Raw genomic sequence first — 22,316 nt, 5'->3', positions numbered from 1 at the left:
ATTTATTCTTCATGTCTTTCACATCATGCCTCCTGACCCCACCCACCCTACCCCCTGCCCTGAATTAAACAAAATGTAATTTAAGAGAAGAAAGGGGGAACAAAAAGGAGAAAGGGAGAATCTCATCATGGAAGCTGCAGTGTGACACATTGAGTCATCTAGTAAACCCCTTTACCCATACATTTTTATATGCAGGCGTTCATCACAAAGAATCATTAGTCTGGTTCAAGGCCCCTGGTCTCTGCTACACCATGGACATGAGCCCTCACTGGGACTCTCCCTGAACATCCTGTTGATGCCCTGTGTCATGGAGATCTTGCAGCCCTGGGTCCACAGGACCAACCCCAGCCCCAGCCCCACCCCCATGCTCCAGCAGATCACAGATAGGGTGGATGTTGGGGTGGGCCAACACATAACCTTGGTTCTGGGCCTGGGTAGTTGCAGGGTTGGTCAGCTTGCCAGCTCACCCCTGTGTTCACCACCAGGGTTGTCCTGGTGAAGTGTAGTGGCCACTCTCCTGAGCGCTGCAGCTGAAGAGGTGTAGGGACAGCTCTCCTGCTGTTATAACCTCAGAGTTCTTCTGCCTCAGGTGTGTATGGGCAGGGGGTAGGGCATCCCAACAAACCCCCTCCCCGCCACTAGAGAGTTCAATAATGGGGCTGGCTCTCCCACACCCCCAACAGAGTCAGTTCTACTGAGCTGCCCAGGTGAGGGGCAGGGTCCACATTCCTGAGTGCTGCAGCTAAGAAAGCAGACAACCATAAGTACAGCTAGAAGATGGAGGTCTGGGAACACCTACATGTTGGTGGTAGAAATGTAGTTAAGGTCAGCCGCTATCAGAATCAGTTTGAGTGCTCCTCAAAATGTAAACTAGAACTGCCAGGTGGTTCTGCTATGACACTCGTGGGTTTACACAGAAAAAAAAAGGGGGTCAACATACAATAGGGGGGAAGGTAAAGGAGACGGAAGGAAGGCAAAGCACGGATGAGTTGCCAACACCCTCAACAGTTATTATTATCACTATTGTACAAATGATAAAAGTGAAGTTCAGAGATGTTAAATAGGAAAGGAGACAAACTCTGGAATCCCAACTTTGAACCTAGGAATGCTTGATCCTGTGCTGTGCAATTTTTATTCTGTCTGCTAGATCAATAAATATATGAGGCATGTCTTAATGAAAATTTAAGTAGATCTAAAATTTAATAAATGCAAATGGGAGTTGGTAAAAATATTATATCTAGCAAAGCCTTTTCCAAATTGAGAGATAAATGTATTTCAAAACAAGCACAAACCAAGGGAAATCATGACCACTAGTCCATTACTCCAGAAGATATTTGAAGGGATACTATATAAAGAAAAGGAATACAGTCTTAATAATGAGAACACAGGGAAGAATAAATTTCCCAAGAGGGATGGATAACAAAGGAATCCATCAAACACAATTCAATAAACTAGTAATACTATGATACTAATATGAGGGATAGTACAGAACAATTATCCAACCAACCAGAGAAATAACCAACAAAAAGATGGTAATTAGTAAACATCTGTCTATAATAATCTTAAGTGTAAATAACTCCAATTCACCAGTAAAAGGCTATCTGACTGATTTAAAAAACTAGATCCAACGTCTGTTGTCTCCAGAAAAATACTTTACTGGTAAGGACACCAACAGACTGAGAGTCAAAAGACGGGAGATAATCTACCCAACAAACAGAAACTGAATACAAGTTGGCATATATTTTCTAGTATCCAATAAAGTAGGTTTTGAGCCAAAATTATCTAGAAGAAATAAAGAAGACCACAACATATTAATAAAAGGGAAAATACATAAGGAAGATCAAATAACTGTAGGTATGCATACATGAAACATTGAGGCTGCTATAATGGGCATAAAATATCAGCTAGGTCCTGCTACAGCAGGAGTGAGTGATTTCAATCTCTCTATATATAGGTTATCCAAACTAAAAAGTAGCACAGTTAAAGTTAAATTACATCAAAAATCTAACAGACTTAACAGGTATATAGAGAATAGTCCACCTTAGAGAAAATGAACACACATTCTTCTTAGCAGGCCATTGACCCTTCTCTGGAATAGCTCACATTCCAGGACACAAATTAAGTCTTACCAAATACAAAGGAATCAAAATAAGTTCTTGTATCTTATCAGATTATAGTGAAAGAAAACTAAAAATCAACAGAAAAATATATAAAGAGTACAGAAATATATGGAAATTAAACAGTACATGTTGGAATGATGAGAGAGTCACTGGAGAAACCAGAGAAGAAATGAAAAGTTCCTTGAATTGAATTGTGATGGTTTGAATTATAACAGTCCCCCCAGGCTAGGGCATTTGCACACTTGGTACCCCTTTCAGAGGTTCTAGGGGAGGTGGTACAACCTTCCTAGAGGGCAGGCTTGGAAAGTATCTCCCCACTTGCAGTTCACTCTCTGCTTCTAGTTATAGTTGAAGATGAGATTTCTCAGCTTCCTGTTCTACTTACCTGCTGCCATTGCTCATAGCCATTGTGGGCTGTCCTTTTAGAACTGTAATCCAAAATAAACTCTTCCTTCCCTAAGTTGCCTCTGGACCTGATGTTGTATTACAGGAAAAGAAAGTAACTAATGCAAAAGTGAAAATGAACACACAGCTTACTAGAGCCTTCGGGATACAGCTAAGTCAGTTCTAAGAAGAATGTTCATAATTAATGTTTACATGAAACAATTTAAAATAGCCGGAATAAATAACCTAATGATGTACCTTAATGTCCTTGAAAACCAAGAACAATCTAACTTAAAAGCAGCAGATGGCAGGAAAGAATAAAGATTATGACATAAACTAGTCATTTTGTAAGTGGTTTAAAAGAAACGTACAAAATTGGCTCTTTGAAAAAATAAACAATATTGACAAATTCTTAGCCAAACTAACCAAAAGAAAATGCTATGAGCTAGCAAGATGGCCCAGTAAGTAAAGGTGCTTGCTTCCAGGCCTGACAATTCAAGTTTGATCCTTAGAGAGTGAATGAGAGAATTGTTGTCCTCTGACCTCCACAGAGGCATACCAGTATAGAGACACACACTCAAACAAATAAATAAATGGGGAAAAATGAGAGATGGCACAGATTAACAAAATTAGAGATGAAAAAGATAAATTACTACATATGGAAATAAAATACAGGTTATTATTACGGGGTACTTTGAAACTCATATTCCAAGAAACTAGAAAATTTAGAAGAAATGGTTAAATTCCTAGATATAGATGACTTAACAAAATTAAATAAAGTATAAACAACTTAAACAGATCCATAATCACCACTGAGATTAAAGCAGCAATTCAAGATTTTCCAACAATGAAAACTTCAGGTCTAAATGCATTCAGTGTCAAGTTCTACAAGCCTTTAAGAACTATTACTTAAGGCTTCTCAAGTTCTTCCATAAAACAAAAACGGAAAGAACATTACTAAATACCTTCAATAAAGCCAGCATCATCATGATGTCAACAGCAGGTTGGAACTGAGGACAGAAGGAAGAAAGAAAACTGTAGACCAAGATCCCTGATGAATATAGGTACAAAAACTCTGAATAAAGTTCTATCAAACTGGATTGAAGAATACATTAAGATCATGTGGTTGATCAAGTTGGTTCCATCCCAAGGATGTAAGATTGGTACAATACATGTACACTGGGAAGAGTACCTCAGTACATGAGTAGAATTGAAAGAAACCACAAGATCACACCAGTGAATGTACAAAAGTCAGTTGTTAAAGTTTAACAAATATTGACAAAATTCACAAAAAAAAATCCTGAAGAAATTAGTAGTAGCAGGTACATACATCAACATAGTAAAGGCTATATTTGATAAACAGGTAATCAACATTATATTAACTATGGAAAAACTGAAAGTATTTGTTCTAAAATTTTGATCAAGGATACCTACTCTTTCCATTCTTTAAAATTATTTTCAATTTTAAAATAGTTTATTTTTAATTGTGTGTGTATATATATATACCTTTGTGTGAATTTTTGCATATGTGTACATTATCCACAGAGGCCAGAAGAAGTTATGGATGCCCTGGAGTGGGAGGTGCAAGCAGTTGAGCTACCTGACATGGGTGCTGGGACCTGCACTTTGGTCCTCTGTGAGAGCAGTATACATAATGAGACAAGAGAAAGGGATAAAATGAGACAAACTAGAAAGGCAGAAGTCAGATTATTCTTATTTGTAGATAACGTAATCCAATGTACCTAAAAGACCCTAAATATTCTACCAGAAACCTCTTAGAGATGATAAATACTTCCAGCAAAATAGCAAGGCAAAAAAAAAAAATCACTACACAAAGACTAGTAGCTTTTTCTCTATAACAAATAAATCAAGAAAGATATCAAAGACAAAAACTGTATTCATAATAGCTTTAAAAATACCCAGGAATAAGCCTACACAGCAGAGTGAAAAAGAATTCTACAGTGCAAACTGAGCTCTGGGATAGGATTGGGGCAAAGACAAGCAAATCTCTGGGGCAAAGACAAGCAAATCTCTGGAACTGGCCAACCAACCAGCTTAGCCAACTTGGTGACCTCTACATTTGTTGAAAGACCCTGTCTCCAAAGATAAGGAGAAAATTACTATGGGAAGACATTGGATATGGACTTCTGGTCTTAATATGCACATGCACACACATGCATGCACTCCCACATATGAGTGCACACATCCCATATACCCCTCCTTGACACAGACACACTCATCACCCCACAGAAGGACACAGGCATAGACAAGGACTTTCCTGACTAGGTTTCTAATAACACAGGAAATAATTCCAAGAATTGACATGAGAGCACATGAAATTAAGATGCTTCTGCACTGCAAGGGAAAGAGTCATCAACAAATAAAATGGGGGAAAATCTTTTCCAACTCCACATTAGACAGGGGATTAATGCTTAGGATATATAAAGAATTATAAACACTAAATATCAAAAATCCAAATCAATAAATGGGCTTATGATATGAATAGACAGTTCTCAAAACAAGAAATATACATGGCCAAGAGATACTTGAAAAAGTGTTCATCCTCATTGTCATCAACCAACTGCAAATTAGTATTTCTTTGAGTTCCATCTTATCCTGGTCATAATGGTTATAACCAATAAAACAAGACAAATGCTTGGGAGGATATAGGGAAAGATGAAGCTTTATTCTCTGCTAAAGTGAATGTCAACTTGGACAGCCGCTATAGAAATCAGTATGTATTTCTGAGATATTTTTACAAACAGAGCTATGCTATGACCCAGCTATACCACTCTTGAGTTCATAACTGAAGTAATCAAAATTGTACTTTCATGTTTATGGCTGCACTAATCTCAATAGTCAGGAAGTGGAACCAGCCGAGATGTCCATCAGACAATTGGAGAAAGCAAATACAGTACATATGCACAACAGAATATTATGCAGCAACAAAGGAAAATGGAATCATAACATTTTCAGGAAAATGTATACAACTGGAAACCATTATATTGAGTGAAATAAACTAGTCTCAGAAAGACAAGACAATTTTCTCTCATATGGAGTGTGTGTATGTGTGTGTGTGTGTGTGTGTGTGTGTGTGTGTGTGTGTGTGTGTGTAATAAAAGTAGAAAGAGGATCATGAGAGAGGAAGAAGATAACTGAAGAGAGGTGGGAAATAGAGAAGAAAGTGGAACACATGTAAAAAGAAGGCAGAAATGTGGACTAACAGGAGGAAAGGAAGCCACTTGGAGAGGGAAGGGGTAGATGCAGAAGGCAGTGGGGTGAAGGGAATGACTGGACGCGCTGTCTTAAGAGTGCTGGCTGGCTGGAAGATGATTTGGGCTGGCTTGAACTGGGCTGGCCGGGGTGTCTTGGCTTTGTCCTATATGTATTAAGCTCCAGAGGTATGTCCTTCTCATGATAGCAAACACACACACAAAAAGTGGACATGTGAGTATGTAAGAGCTTTCCTAAAGCTTTTTGCTTGACTCACTTGGGCTAATACTCTAGCTAGTCACATGACCAAACTCAGCCTCAAGGGGTGGAAATGAGTCCAGCACAATGGGAACACATAACTCTTATAAATTACAAAAGAAAAGAGGTTCATTGAAAGAAAGCTAACATGACTTTGTTCTTCAGAATGAGCCTTACTGGGAGAGTCACAGACTCATAGCCACCCATGGGAACTTAGAGAGCATTAGGAGAGTTAGAGCATCATACAGCCATGAGGGTGCTCTGAAGACACACATTCAGAGCCTGAGAACAAAGGGAATTTCTCTTTATTATATGGTTTTTGTTTGTTTGTTTGTTTGTTTGAAGTGGAAAGGTAGAGCGTGGGGAATGAGAAAGCTCTATACCATGTGACCTAGTTTGGCCTGGCCTGGCCTGCATGCTGTGTAGGAAAACACTGACAAATGTAAAGTGGTACTGCAAGGTTGTTCCTGATCTAGAAATCAAGGGGCCCGGACATCATAGCATCAACTGAGAGGGAATTACAGAATTCTTCGTAAGAACTGTGAGGTCACAGCACATCCTAATCAACTGTGGGTAGCTATTTCCTGAGTTCTGAAAGAGAAAGGCAACTAGAGGCTCTGTAAACTAACAGTGATATGTCACAGTGTGAGGATACAGATTAAAGAGACCAGAAGTACACATCAGCACAGCACAGTCACAAACATAATCCACAGGACCACCTTGAGAACCAACCATTGTCTAATCTACAGCCTCTTTCTGTCCCTGTATTTAGTTGTTCCTCCAGCTCCACATCAAATCCCACTTAAATAACTGCAGGAGACTTGTTGTCCTTCTTTCTTTCCGTCTACTACTGTCATTCTCTTTAAATCAATTTGAAGGGTTGGAAGAAAGGCATGATAAGAAGTGAACTCTCACTTCACACCCTTCTATGTAAGATTCCTCTGGTGTTTTCCCTGCAGAGCCATCTCAACTATGCATACATATTCAGCAAAAATCTGAAACACACCAAACACACTCCTCCCACAGGTCCATTGATGTCTGGAAACTGTTCTGGTTTTCACCTGGATAGTCAAAAGCTGAGAAGTCATTCTTGATTCTTTTCATTTGCCTCTACATTCTACTTGCCACTTTCAACAAACCTCGATGATTGGGATATCAAAATAAAATCTTGAATATGTGGATAGGATGTAGTTCAGTGGTGGAACATTTGTATAGCATACATGAGGCCCTGGGGTCCATCCCCAGCACCAATAAGTAAATAAATAAACAGATAATAAATAGATAAATACCTCAAATTTATTTTCGACATATCTTTATCATACGTGGTACAGCCTGGCTTCTGACTCATCTTATTCACTAGCAAGGTCCCATGTGTAAGCAGAAAAATTTTTTAAAACATAAAGCACACGGCATGCTTCCCTGCTCGAGCCTCTTGTGGTGTCCTGTCACATTAATGACACAAATTCCTGCAAGTGCCTTATAAAGCCACGCACACACTCTTGTTTCCTAGCATCCTTCCTGTTTATCCATTATGCCCAGTTCCTTCTTAACTAAGGACATTTGTAATTGTTGATCCATCTACCACAAAATTCCTGACCACAGGCCAAAAAGACAGGTCAGCAGCTGAAGTGCTAGCCTTGCCAGCCTGACAACATGAGTTCATTTGGAAGATGACAGGCAACTCCACAAAGTTATCTTCTGACATCCATCCCGGCGCTATATATAACACGCAGGTGCCCGAATTCACATGCCACACAAACATGTAATAATAATGTGTAACAAGTTTTTGATGTCCTACCAGCCAGCTTCCAAATGACAACACTGAGACTTTTTCTTAATTATGAAAGCTTGGCTTTTAGCTTAGGTTTGTCTCAACTAGCTCTTATAACTTAAATTAACCCATTTGTATTAATCTGTGTTCTGTCATGTAGCACTGATCCTGCTTTCTCCATGTTTCCTTGTGTCTCCTGCCCCTCAATTCCTCCACCTCTTCCTTTCTTTCACCAGAAATCCCACCTATACCTCCTGCTAGCGATTGACCATTCAGCTCTTTATTAACTCAAGCACAGCAATTTATCTTCACATAGTGTACAAATGTCCCACAACAATAGTAAACAAAATTGTTGAAAATCCTTTGCTCCTAACGATTCACATTCAGTTGTTACATTCCTCGGGGGCCTTAGTTAAACTGAAATAAGAAGTAACTACTCCCACGCTCCCCATCACTCTCCACATATTACCCTATCCTGCCTCCTTTGCAACATCTCAGTCTGCAACTCTCCTTTAAATAGCTTACAGTTTTCTTCTCTATTAGAAAGAAGGAACTATGACTACAAGAACCTTCTCTGTCTTATTCATCAACACCTTCCTCTTCAGACAGTGCCTGTCACAAAGCAGAAGCTCAATAAATGTTTATGACATGATGGACACATATATAAGAAAAGGGAACAGATATTCTTTTGGCTACAATCAAGTTATTAATGATAACAGCGTGCAAACTTGGTATAGGGAGACGTAACATTTCTACCAATTAGGTTATCTCTTTTCTTAAAGTAATGTAACAGACCATTATATTTTGTTACTAGCTTTAGCGTGTTTTCTTTGATTTATTTCCACCCTTAAATTAGAAATATATTGCTACCATGACTTCTCCTGTTCTCCTTCTGTTCCATCTTATTAAGATCCAATCAAGGTCAATAAATTCCAAATCTTTAAATTTTGAAATCTATGGATTTTGAATTTTAAATTTCATTAATTAGTCTATGTATGTATGTATGTATCTGTCTATCTACTATCTGTCTGTCTGTCTGTTATCATGATATGTGTATGTGAGGGCTGATGCTAACACCAGGTAATGTCAGAATAGACTAAACTATTTGATCTAGTTGGTACTTGTACAAGTAGAAAACTGGCTGCTGTGCTGGAAAGTAGTTCAGGCAGTACAAGAATTCCAACATTGTTGTTCAAAGTTGCTTTGGCCATTGGTAGGTTCTCTGTCTCTCTATCCAGTTTTAGAATCAGCTGGTCAAAACAAAATTGAGGTACTATTTTTGCTTGAGATAGCTTTTACTCTAGGTATAAAATGGGGAGAACTAACATTTTCAGGATTCATGAAAATGGGATAGCTTCCCATCTTTTAGGACTTTAACTTTTTTCACTCATACTTGGCTTGTTTAACCATTTGCCAAATTCATCTCTACTGAACTGCACTGTTTTGGTACCATAATAAATAATGTTGTTTTAAAATTTTCTGATCATCTCTTGCCCATAAATAGACATATAATATGGTTTTAAAAATATCAATATTGATATTTTATTACTTTAAAAAACTCCCTTATTAATATTAGTAGCTTTTTCAGGATTCTTTGGGATTTTTCTAAAGGTAACCATGCCATGAATAACTTTTTAAGTTTACTTCTTCCTGTCCAGATACAGTCTTTTTCTCCTTCTTACATGATGCACTGCTTTGAATTACTGGTATCTTTTGAATAAAAATAAAAGCAAGCACCTTGCTTTGTTCCTGATCACTAGAGGAAGACATTACTTCAGCCTCAGGCATATGGTTGCACTTACACAGATGTTCTTTTCCTTTAGATTGAGAAAATTCTTGTCTATTCCTAATTTGCTGAGAGTTTTTGTCCTAAGTAGATGTTGTCACAAGTACTTTTTATGGACCTAGAATTTTTTCTTTGACATACTTTTTTTTATTGAATCTTTGCTTTAAAATCCATTTGGACCTCATCAACTTCAGAATAAAACACAAGTCTCTTACCTCTGTATAACACTTCCATCATTTCTCAAGGCTTCTCTGTGCTGTGCCATTGCTGAGGTACTTCCAGTGCTGTGGACATGCCAATGCTATGGCAGGCCTCTGTGAGCTCTCTGGAATATTAGCCTCCTCACCTCTCACTCTGAAACTTGTCCCAAGTATTCAGTACTCCAGCTGTCCTTGAAATCTTGACTTTGAAAGATCACTTCTTTAGTGAAAAGTCTTTCCTGTGTTAAATCTGTACGAAGTACATGCTTATTTTTTTTTTAAGATTTTATTTATTTATTTGTTTGTTTGATTGTTTATTATGTATACAGGATGTTTGACTGCAGGCCAGAAGAGGGCGCCAGATCTCATTACAGATGGTTGTGAGCCACCATGTGGTTGCTGGGAATTGAACTCAGGACCTCTGGAAGAGCAGTCGGTGCTCTTAACCTCTGAGCCCTCTCTCCAGCCCCAAAGTTCATGCTCCTAACACTGACTGTGGTGTGGGATCATTTGACTTTTTGTCTCCTGTCCCCATAGGTGATGAACAGTGTAAGAGTAAATATAATGTCTTGTAATTTGTTTCAAAAATAGGCTCTCAGCATAAATAAAATAATGTCTGAAGTTTTATAAAAAGAAGTCATAAAAATTCTTTATAGAAATCTAAGACATTGCTTTGTATTATATTCTATTTTGCAAAAATATTTCAGGAGTGACTAACATAATGTTAGTATATATAAACCATCTATATTACATCAACACAATTATTACCATTATGTAACTGTGAATACATTAATACCTAAGTAAATGTCAAAATCAAGTCCTACTGTCCACTGTGGCCCCCCAAATGATACTTACAATTACAAGTTGTCTCTGATATTCACAAAACCCTTACAGTCATATTCCATTATTCTCTCCATTTTACAAAGGAGGCGGAAGAGGCACTGGCAAATTCAGTTGTAGAGCTAAATATGCAAACCTAGCCATGCAAGCAGGACGGCTGAGCTTGGAAGCCCGTCTTTTCATTTCTATGGCCTAGGTAATAACCACTTCACAAGCACGGTCTCCTTCTCTCGTCATACTCACAGAGTGTAATTATGCTCCATTATGTTTCGTACAAGAGAAAATGGCCCCATGTTCCTTGCAGAATCATGAGAGAACATTATGAGGAGGAGAGAACTTAGAGGAAGTCTACTTAAGGTGTTCACTAACAGCTAGTCACTCAGACAACACAGCTTTACTGGCTTACATGGTTTTACTAATTTACTTCAATTTATTGTTTTATGGAAAAATGCCATAGGATGAATTGTAAATGATTCTATGTGATGAGTTGGGTTTTATGGACTTACATTATAGCTATAATGACACTGTAGCTACAATGTCACTGTATGGGAGTGTGAGATAGTCTATAAACCCAGAACATGCATATAGACCACTGTGGAGAACAAAAACTTGAGGGAAGAAATATGAATTTAAAATGAACCTCCCAAATACCATTCTTTTTTGTGGTTGTGGTGGTGGTGCTACTGTTGGGTGTGTGTGTGTGTGTGTGTGCACATGAATGTGTGTATGTATATAAATGTGAAAACTAGAAGACCACCTCTGGTGGTGGTCCTCAAGCACCATCTACTCGGTTTTATGAGGCAGGGTCTCTCACAGGCTTGGAGCTTGCCAGGCAGGCTGGCTGGCTGGCCAGTGAGCCCCAGGGATCAGCCTTTCTCCACACCCCAAGGACAGACCACCATGCTTGGCTTTGTTCCATGGACCATCAAACTCGGATTCTCTTGCTTGTGTGGCAAGCCCTTTACTGACTGAACTGTCATCCCAGGCCCTGGTTAGTCTTCATAAGCTCCGTTTCACTAAAACTTCGGAAGAAGCTAGAGACATTTCAAAGAATATATCAAATAGTTACCTGCAAATGGAACAGAACTCTCTTATGTTTTTCTATTTCGGATGTTTGTGATTGTTGTTGTTTTGCAACTTGCTCTACAACGTCTGTTAATGAAGATGTGTCTTCTTTGCTCATAGCTAGACAAAGAATAAGGTATTTAACAAAAATTAAATGCAGATATTTTAAGGAAGCCATATTTCTTTCTATAAGTTCATTAAAAACAATGTTTTTTTCTTATAAATAACTAAATTTAGGATTGATAGTCTCCCTTTCTGGCCCTAAGCAAAATCAAGAACAAGGCAATAGTGACGTCACTGGAAGGATGCTTCCCTCAGTGCTGTACCAGTTCTTACAGAACAGAGTAAATATGATTGTCTCAGTTTCCTAATCCAGAACTCTTGCACGTTATTATTACAGTGCTATCGTAGTAAGTGAAAACCACTTAGAGTTGAATTTTAATTTTATTTATGTTTTGAAATTATTACTCATAAACTTCTTGAAGCACCACCATGTACCCTTCCTCACTCTTTTTTCAAATTTATGGTCTTTTAAAAGTTAATTGTTGTTAATACACATATGTATTAACATATATAAATACACACACACACATATATTAATAAATGCATAAGCACAATCTGCTTGGTCTGTATACTGTAAGCTGTATATGTGTTTTCAGGGCTGACCACTTGGTATTGGATAACCGACTGGTGTGCTCCACGATGGAGAACCCTTCCACAGTCTCAGCATTCCTTAGTTGTGTGGTCCTGTTTTTTCACATTACACAAAGCATATAAACCCGGTCCATGTCTACTCCTCATGAGATATACCTGCTTCTACCTCCTCTAACTTCCTCCCCTGTTTAGCACCACGATCCTTTTGCTCATTTTCGTCAGTGCTGCTGATCTTCCAGCTATTTATTAGGATTGCTCCCTTACCTTCCTTAGGCATGCCTTCCTTCCTCTGTTCTCTGTCTTCTGACATTCTTTGTTTCCCAGTCCCGTTCCCTGGATTAGCTCACCTTCTTTACTCCTACAAAACAATAGAGATAATGTTTCACTTTTCCCTTTTCCTGACACATATACATGATCCTAACAGTTGTTAAACACATGACAAGGATGATTAAAGACTCTTCACTATGAGTATCAATAATTAAACACAATAATTAAGTGATATGTAGAAAGAAAGAAAAACTATATTTAAATTTTGGTTTTTCTGCTTTTCAGCTGGTAGGAGCTTGAGAAAGTTTCTTCTTTTATCTTCTGTATCTTTAGCTGTGAAGCCTCAGAGGGCCAAGGTCATAATTAAAGGTATTATAACACACTTCTATATGTATACACACACACACACACACACACACACACATAATACCTGACATAGACTGAGTAATTATTATGGATTAGTATAGTAGCAGGAATTTCCTGTACTGTGTTGAAGAAGATTTTGAGCAGCACATGTAAGAAATGATTCCAAGAACATTTCATCATTTCCGTCCAGTGTTACTTTAACCAGGGTAGTCCTAAGCAGGCTGAAGACATTTGTTTACCCTTTTCTTAGGAGCAGCTGATAGGATGGAGGCATGCAGACTCTAGCCATCAAGAAAGGACCAGGGAACTGCACTAACAGGAGGGAAAGGTGACAGAACAGGCCACTGCGGGGTCAGGACAAACAGCATCAGAATTGGTCTGTCCAGAGGAAATGATACACATTCCCAGGATGAAAAAGTGGACTCGATGTCCACAAATACTACTGAGATTAGAAGCTACTATCTTCTATTTAACATCTGTGCAGAGGAAATTTCTAATTGTTAACAAAAACCCAAGATTTTATAGATGCTGTAAGTATAACCAGTAAATATATAATCAGAAAAATGATTCCAAACTTTCCAAGACAAAAAAATGAAACATTATCCTGAAGGTTAAACACATGCAAGGAAACCTCCCCGGAGAAGTTTCAGCAATCACTGAGCATCTTTTCTAAGGATTAAACACAACACAACACACACGCACACACACACACACACACACACACACACACACACTCACTCTCTCTCTCTCTCTCTCTCTCTCACACACACACACACACACACACACACACACTCACACATTACTTACACATGCCTTCCAAACTAAAACTTAAATGACTGAGATGTGTTACATAAAAATAAGAAGGAAAATCACAACTGAATTGCTTCCGAAGCGAGGAGATTGAAACCTATGCAGAAATATCTTACAACAAGGGGAAGAAACCCTGAAAGCTTAGCCAGCGAACTGTCAGATGCACGTGAGAAGGTAGGATCCTTTCTTATGTCTTCACATCACTCCCTTCAAAATTCACTTGGACCTTCTTCACTCTTGATGTCTTGCAGGTTCTGAATTCATTCCCTGTTCACGCCTCTGCTCTATGCCCTTCCCTCATCACACACAGAACTGCCTCAGATTAGCATTGGTGGAGCCAAATCTCACATCCTCTAGCTTATTTGTGTTGTCTTATTTTCCCTACCTGCCTTGAAAACGCATACTCTACACCTAGCTCAATGCTTCCAACTGAGTACAGTGCTAAGTGCGTCTTCCACGCCTACTCGTGCTGGATGCTAAGTACTTCAGATTTGTTTAAGCATTATGTATAATGTTTATTCTGCTCTTGGTAGTGTTCTAAGTATTTTACATGTGAACTCATTTGACTCTGAGGTAAATATATACCAAAAGCTCACAGAGGCACACACAGATCAAGGAACTTATACAGTCAGCTATTGTGATGTGAGTTGAATTCATGTATTTTAGTATCACTTAATGCTGGAGTACTACTTTTTAAAGAGAAGAATCATGTCTTTATATATCATGTCAGAATCAAATTAGATTGTTAACCATTTTTTTTCCTAGTGCCGGGGGAATTGACCCCAGGACCTTGTGCGTGACATCTTACCACTGAGCTTCTTCTTTTCACTCACACTACTACACCCACTTTCCTGTCGGAGGAACTATTTCAGGTGGCTCCAGCACCTGATTTGCATGATTCAATAGGGAACTCAACTTCATGCTCTAAGTTCCTGCTAGATGGCCTCCTCTTCCTAGTAAGTCTACCCTGTCCCCTCTGAACCAGTGCCACTTCACAATCTGCCTAAAGCTGGTCACTGGTCCCATTAGACCCCACATCCCTCCTCACTCAGGCTTTAGGAGGAGCCTTCAGACTTTCAAATCATTCCTTACTGTGAAGATGCATCCCCATTGAGCTTGGCACACTCCTTAATTTGAGACAGCTGCATGCCCCAACTCATCCTTTGTGTTCCCTGAAACTCAAGTTCCACCTTCAGCAGACTCTCCAACTTCTTTACTGATCTTTAGCTTTACCTTTTTGCTTTAACTGAAAGCCAGAAATCCTGCCTCTTCCTTAATTCACTAACTCTAGTAATGTCCTCTGTCAAATATTTGATGATATAACATAAAGAATGAAGAACATTAGATTCATATGATAAGAAACTAACTGGTATTTCCTGATATTTATTTCTGAATCATGAATAACATCAGCTGAAGAACTCTTACATAACATTTAATTACACCAACTATTCTTGAAAAAAATTGCAGAAGATTGTGGGTTTTTTGTTTGTTTTTTGTGTGTTGTGGGGTGGGGGTGTGGTGTTTTTGGCTTTATTTTGTTTTCTGGATCTCTATGGTGGAACCAAAAAAGGAAAGGAAAAAGGAAAGAAAGAAAAGAAAACAATGACTGCCATCTACTGATAATTCATTAGAACTGATACACAGTCGCTATCCACTTTAAAAAAGTATACTATTGGACTCCATCCAAAAGAAATGCGTAAGTCAAATCATTGAAAACTACCATAGTGAGGCTTGGAAGCTGGCTAACCACGGGCCTAGACTGAGGAGACAGAAGGACAGATTGCCACTCCCCTTCCTGTCCTCCTTAGAATCTCTCCACTCTCACCCCCCTCACTCTTGGAGCAGCTGGCTTGCACTTGCCCCTCCTCCCACACTGCCTTCACTCCCTGGGGACTCCACTTCTTCCTGGGCTCCAGCTCAGCTCTCCCCTGCCCCCAGCCTTCCCTTCTAACTTACCTACTTTCCTTTGTGTCAGCAGCAAATACCCATAAATACCCTCCACCTTGGACCCCCCCTCCACCGTGGCTAGCCAGGTTCTGACTCAGGAAAGTGATTTTTACTATCCTCTGGGTCTTCACTGTTCTCTGTAGGACTTATTCCCAGTCCTGCCTGGAGGGGCCTCTCCTCCCATCTCCACATCATTCACTGGGACCCCACCCCTCCTCCCATCTCAACATCATTCACAGAGACCCCACCCCTCCTCCCATCTCAACATCATTCACAGAGACCCCACCCCTCCTCCCATCTCAACATCATTCACAGAGACCCCACCCCTCCTCCCATCTCAACATCATTCACTGGGACCCCACCCCTCCTCCCATCTCAACATCATTCACTGGGACCCCACCCCTCCTCCCATCTGGACAGCGTTCACTGGGACCCCACCCCTCCTCCCATCTGGACAGCGTTCACTGGGACCCCACCCCTCCTCCCATCTCCACATCATTCACTGGAGACCCCACCCCTCACATCTCAACAGCATTCATGGGGACCCCACCACTTAACACCAGCCCAGGGTCCCCCTAGCCCTTTTACCCCTCTCTCTAGACTTACTCTTTTTCCTACTGTAGCCTACGTGCGTGAGTCCCTCCTCCCACCCTATCCCCATCCCTGGGAATCCCACCTCTTCATGTGGGCCAGATCCCCAAACTCTCTGCCATAGCTACTCTCGGCCATTCCTTTCTGTTACCCATCAACTTGTGGAAGCACTGTCTGCCAGAGACCCCACATCTATCGCTTGCCTAGGATCCAGAAAAGGCAACATCAACCAAAGAACAGGACACCCACCCAACAATGCCAAGAACAGATGTCAAAACCTAGAAACATCTTAATCAGCTTAACTCCAGATGCCTAGACTCCAGAGTAAAGACACATGACCAGCCACGGTAACACTTGCCTCTATTAGAAACTAAGAACCCTATTACAGTCGGCCCTAAGAAATGGAATAGAGCTGAAGCACATAACAAGGACGTCAAAATAGCAACTGTGAGCATATTCAAGGACCTTAAAGAGGAATGAAGGCCATGAAAACACAAAGAAACAGTTGAATGAAATAATGGAAAAATGTAAAAATGGAAGAATTTAACAAAAAAAATAGTCACTAAAAATTGAAACTGAAATAAAACTGGAAATGAAAAATTGAGCCGTCAAAAGCCTCAGAGTTAAGCCTTACCACTACATGGAAGAGAGAATTTCAAGTCTTGAAAACAAAGTAGAAGAAATAAATACTCAGTGCAAGAAAATGTTAAATCTGAAAAAAAAAAAAAAACCAGGTACAAAACATCCATCAAATAATGAGTAGATAATGAAAATGTGGTACATTTATACAATAGGATATTAATAAGTTATTAGAAAGACCATAAAACAAAAAAATTAGGAATTTTGCAGGTAAATGGATGGAGCTAAAAAAAAAAATCAAAAAAACAAAAACAAAAATGATCTTGACTAAGGTAGTAACTCAGCACCCCCTCCCCCGCCAACAAATAAAAGAAATACTATTTGTATGTTTTCTCTTGTATGTGGGTGCTAGCTTTCAATCATTCAACTTGTGTTCTACAACTAGTATGCCATGGAGGTTAGCTACTGACTGGGGACTAGGGAGAAGGGAAGGATCTCCCAAGGGAAGGAAAAGAGAATTTACTATCAAGGAAAGGTGTGGCAGGGTTGGTGGCTGGAGGAGGATTAAATGGGGAGAGGTATGAAAGAGATGGGAAATGAAGGGAATGGGGAGGGACAATTAATATCAAAGGGTCAATCTGAGGGTCAACATGGAAACATGTCACCGAAGGAGCTTCCTAAAGTGTGTATATGAGGGGCTGGAGACATGGCTCAGTGGTTAAGAGCACTGGCTACTCTTCTAGAGGACCTGAGTTCAATTCCCAGCACCTGCATGGCAGCTTGCAGTCTGGAGCTCCAGTTCCAGGGAATCTGATACCCTCACAAGACATTCATGCAGACAAAAAAAAAAAAAACCACAATAAACAATAAACAAAAACAAAAACAAAAAAACCCAATGCACATAAAGAGAACATATATTATTTAAAATAATAATAACATCAAACAATCCCCATGACCCCCAAAAAAGTAATGAGTTTGAGGCCAGCCTGTGCTACAAGGAGACTATGTCTCAAATGAAACAAAACAGAACAACAAAAAGTTTACATAGATAGATAGATAGATAGATAGATAAATAGATAGATAGATAGACAGAAAAGAAATATAGTGTCTTCAAATAATGGGGGAGACAGTGCCCCAAATAGATATCTTATGTCACCAAGTGAAACCTCTAGTGCCATCAATTAGTTGAGTCACTAGCCAAAAGGACTCCAAAGAAACCCCCAAACATCTCAGGCTATTGCCTAGGCCATTGGTTGGCCCCCTAAAGACATCACTTACAAACCAGTGTTGTAACAGAGAATATAGAGAGGTCAAGCTGGTGCCGACATAGAGGCTTCGCCTCTAACTAGTACTAGCTCATGGTACTAGAAGGTGTGCTGCATGCTACCAGAGGAGAAGGGTAATCATCAACCCAGTTCCAGACCATGTGTAATAGTGGCACAAATGTGGGAGTAACCAATCTCTAATTGGGTTTAAGGCCAACTCTGTGAGCTGGGATTCATACATGAAACAGCTAGGGTGGCCATGGATCTAGGGGAAAACCAAACACTACTGCTCAGCTAAAGGAACACGGCAATAAAATGACTTCTGATAATGTTCTACTATGCCTACAGATGGGTACCTTGCTTAGCTATCATCAGAGAAGCTGCTTCTTGCAGTAAATGGGAACTAACACAGCGACCCACAACAGGACAATGTGCAGAGAGTGAGAAATATCGGAGCACTCAGTCCTAAGTGGGATGTCTTCATCAACCCTCCCCTCAGGGCTCAGGGACCTAAGTGGAAGAGGAGGCAGGCATTGTAAGAGCCAGAGGGAATGGATGGCACCAAAGAAACAATGTCTTTCCGACACAACAGGACTTATGCACATGTAAACTCACTGTGACAGCATGCACAGGGCCTACACAGTTTCAAGGCAGCTGGGGGCCCAGTGCTGAGAGGCGGAAGTTCACAGGGGATCCCATGTCTAAGCAAGAACTGTCTCCAGTTGGTACCTGTTTATTAGGAAACAGTTTTCTTCAATGGAGTCTCACAGGGCATGTAAGCCACAATTCAGGATAGGTCCCATGCCGACCAGTAGACATCAACACTAAACAAGCTCAATGCTATTTTTGTAGACTTTGATCTCATATGGCTTTGTCTGGACAATTTTTTTTTCTCAGTGGTCTTTTGATTATATGCTTTGGTTTTCAAATTTGTGGGTTGTGTGTGTGTTTCTTGAGTTTTTGTTTGTTCGTTTGTTTTTGTAAAAGAGAAAGAAGGGAGGTGGAGTTGGATGGGCAAGGAGAGTCTGGGAGGACTTAGAAGAGCAAAAAACTATGCTCAGAATATATCATATGAAAATATGTTTTCAATTTAAAAAAATGGAAGGATAAAAACCTTCAAATGATGCAAGGTTCTGGCAACACTTCAGTGTACTATTTGCTCTCCATAACTGATAGAGAACACAGTTTTGTTAAGTCATCCAGTTTGTGGCAATTTATTTTGGCAGCCCCAGCAAACTTAACAAGAGCTATTAGAAAGGAAATCTGCATTGGTTACATGGCCTGTTCTGTAAAGATCCGTAAATTTCACTTCAAATGGCTTGGCCAGTGAGATGGTTCAGCGGGTAAAGATGTTTTCAGCCAGCCCTCATAGCCAGCATTCAATCCCTGAGATTCACACAGTAGAAGAGAATGGACTCAAGCAAGTTGTCATCTGATTGCCACATGCATGAGCGCGCACACACACACACACACACACACACACACACACACAAACACATATACACACACACACTCACACACAAATACACATACACACACTCACATAAACACATATACACTCACACAAATACATACACACACTCACACACACACATACACACAAACACATATACACACACACTCACACACACATACACACACACTCACACACACATATACACATACAAACACACATACACACACACAAAACACATATACACACACTCACACACACATATACACATACACACAAACACACATGCACACACACAAACACATATACACACACTCACACACACATATACACATACACACACTCACACACATAAATAAACACATATACACACACACAAACACATACACACACACACACTCACAAAATAAATACAAATTTTTAAAAATTGGACACAGCTCTTAAAATTTCTACTCATCTCATAAGATTTACAGTAGAGTATAAGGATATATACAGGGACTTCCCAAGGGTTTTTCTTAACAGTCAAGGCCCCCAAATGCTGTTTCTATGACATAGTGAAATAATTAAAAATAGAGAGGTGGAGTGGATGCTCTTAGCCTGTTTACACCTGGCTTCTAATCAACTCACCTTTTCTACTCCCTCTGTAAGTCCTAAGTGGTGAATTCCCATAACGTGCCTAATGATCATGGTTAGGAAATTACTCAGGTGAGCCGGCCTACCAACTGAACTACAGCACCATCCCCTAAATTATCTGTTCTCAAACCTGTTCATGCCAGCTATACTTGATAATATGCTTTTATTACTTAAGTAAATGTTATGCAAAGCAATTATATGGTATAGAAATAAAGTGTTTGTTTCTCTGAAGTCTGTGTTTAATAATTTCAAAAGACACAGTAAAGGGTATGAGATAACTATAAAAGAATGAGTTTGTAGCCGGCGGTGGTGGCGCACACCTTTAATTCCAGCACTCGGGAGGCAGACCCAGGAGGATCTCTGTGAGTTCGAGGCCAGCCTGGGCTACCAAGTGAGTAGTTCCAGGAAAGGCACAAAACTACACAGAGAAACCCTGTCTCAAAAAACCAAAAAAAACAAAAAACAAAAAAATAAGAATGCGTTTGCATTCAGATTACTTCAAGAGTGCCTTTAAATTATTCTCCTCTTAAAGAAACAGAAATGGGGAATCTTTTATGTTTAGGGGTAGCTGTGTGCTTTATGCAAGAGATGTAATGCAGAAAAATAAGTTGATCATGTGCAAAAAGACTCTGAACTTTCTCAATTGATTGACCATTAAGCCTGCAGGTAGATTAAAATAAGTTTACAATACTATACTACACTTTCCCACAATTCTCTGGCTTAGCTTTGTTTTCTTTTGAAAAGTTTTACATAGACATAACCTACATACCATAACTTTCATTCTTATAAAATGGACAATTCAGCGTCTAACAAGCCTTTTCAATGTTTTATCAGACTGTGCCTAGAAGAGGACTTCCATATACGAAAATCCTAAGGAAGCTATTCTGCATAGTGAGACAACCAGGCGTCCAGAAAGGTTATGTTTAAGCTTGAAGAGTATTGAGCAACTGGCAGCAGTTAGGCTCACAAGAGTGTTCAGAGTACAACAAACAGCAAGTGCAAAGAATGTCGTCATGTGGCCTAGGAAAAAACAGCCTTTACTTGGATGGCTTGAGAATAAGGCAGTTCTTTTTCAAAATGAATTATGCATCTGAATCATCTGTAAGATGAAAACAGAAAAGCAGAGCAAAACATGCCCAGGCCTGACTACTAGAGACTCTGATTCACTGTGCCACGGGTGTGTGGGGTACCTCCATCCTTGTTATTCTTTAAGTTCTACTTGTTCTGATGGGCAACCGGGATTGAGAAGTTCGGGCGCAGTGTGAGAAAGGAGTGAGAGTATTAAGAAATGGAGCCCAGACAGACCAGATGGTGAAGGAAATGGTATGCAAATACAATGAACAACTTCCCTACTTTGAAAGTTTTGTTTGTTACTGTGGGATAAAGGAATCTGAACTCTCACCATTATGCATGGAAAACAAGGGGACGTGTTCTAAACCTGCTTTGGAAATATCATTTTGCTTCTTGACATAAAACAAGTTCATGCCAAGGCATGTATGTATGTTTGACCAGATGTGTATCATCTACCACTCAGGCTTCCTAAAAGTGTCCAGTGAAAATACAGATGTGACACCACCACCCCCAACCCAAAGTAGTCACATATACTGGAGTGGGTCCTGTGTGGGTTAGTTACCTTGGTCTCTAGTCAGGTCGAGGTCGGTGCACACTTACAAGAACTCTTCTAAACTCCCAGATACCCTAGAGTCTCCTCGTTCAGGAAAAACATGGTCAGCACCCACAGGAACACCAAGGCAGACAAAGGACCCTCTCCTTCCTCCACAGCCCAGTCTACAGAAAATAGGCCTTCTCTTAAGGTCCCTGCTATGTGGAAGGTTAGCTATATTCCCATTTACAACGGGGTACTTGATTTCCATAGTGTAGTTTTAAAATTACACTAACCCCCTGGAGGATGATAAAGGGGACTGAATTTTGGTCTCTACGAATGAATGCATTCTGTCCTATTAGGGGGCGTGTTTTTTTTTTTTTTAAGGAACTTAGGGGAACTCCAGGTCGTCAACCCAGGGAAGGGGCCCCGTCAAGGATGGTGACCCCAAACGAAAGCACTGAATAAGCAGAAAGGGGGGGGAGGAGGGGGGGGGGGATGGGAACCAACT

The 22,316-nt window shown here is 39.9% G+C and overlaps 1 protein-coding gene across 3 annotated transcripts in view; it reads right to left on the bottom strand.

The window, feature by feature from the left end:
- Ccdc122 (coiled-coil domain containing 122) overlaps positions 1-21,945 on the bottom strand; it is a 49,727-nt gene extending 27,782 nt beyond the window's left edge. The window contains exons 1-4 of one of the 3 annotated variants that reach the window (XM_036199097.1): positions 21,836-21,945; positions 12,556-12,649; positions 11,642-11,757; positions 3,470-3,514 (exon numbers count right to left, since the gene is read on the bottom strand). In XM_036199097.1, the coding sequence (XP_036054990.1) occupies positions 3,470-3,514; positions 11,642-11,757; positions 12,556-12,601 (207 nt within the window). In that variant the 5' untranslated portion in view covers positions 12,602-12,649; positions 21,836-21,945. The remainder of the gene's footprint in view (positions 1-3,469; positions 3,515-11,641; positions 11,758-12,555; positions 12,650-21,835) is intronic. The other 2 variants (XM_036199100.1, XM_036199099.1) reach the window with 2 other exon arrangements.
- Positions 21,946-22,316: the final 371 nt, after the last annotated feature.

This window comes from Onychomys torridus, chromosome 9 (genome assembly GCF_903995425.1).
Source record: "Onychomys torridus chromosome 9, mOncTor1.1, whole genome shotgun sequence".
In the NCBI taxonomy this organism is placed as follows: domain Eukaryota; kingdom Metazoa; phylum Chordata; class Mammalia; order Rodentia; family Cricetidae; genus Onychomys; species Onychomys torridus.
Note: the sequence above shows the minus strand (reverse complement) of the source record. Positions and strands in the feature narration are given on the sequence as shown.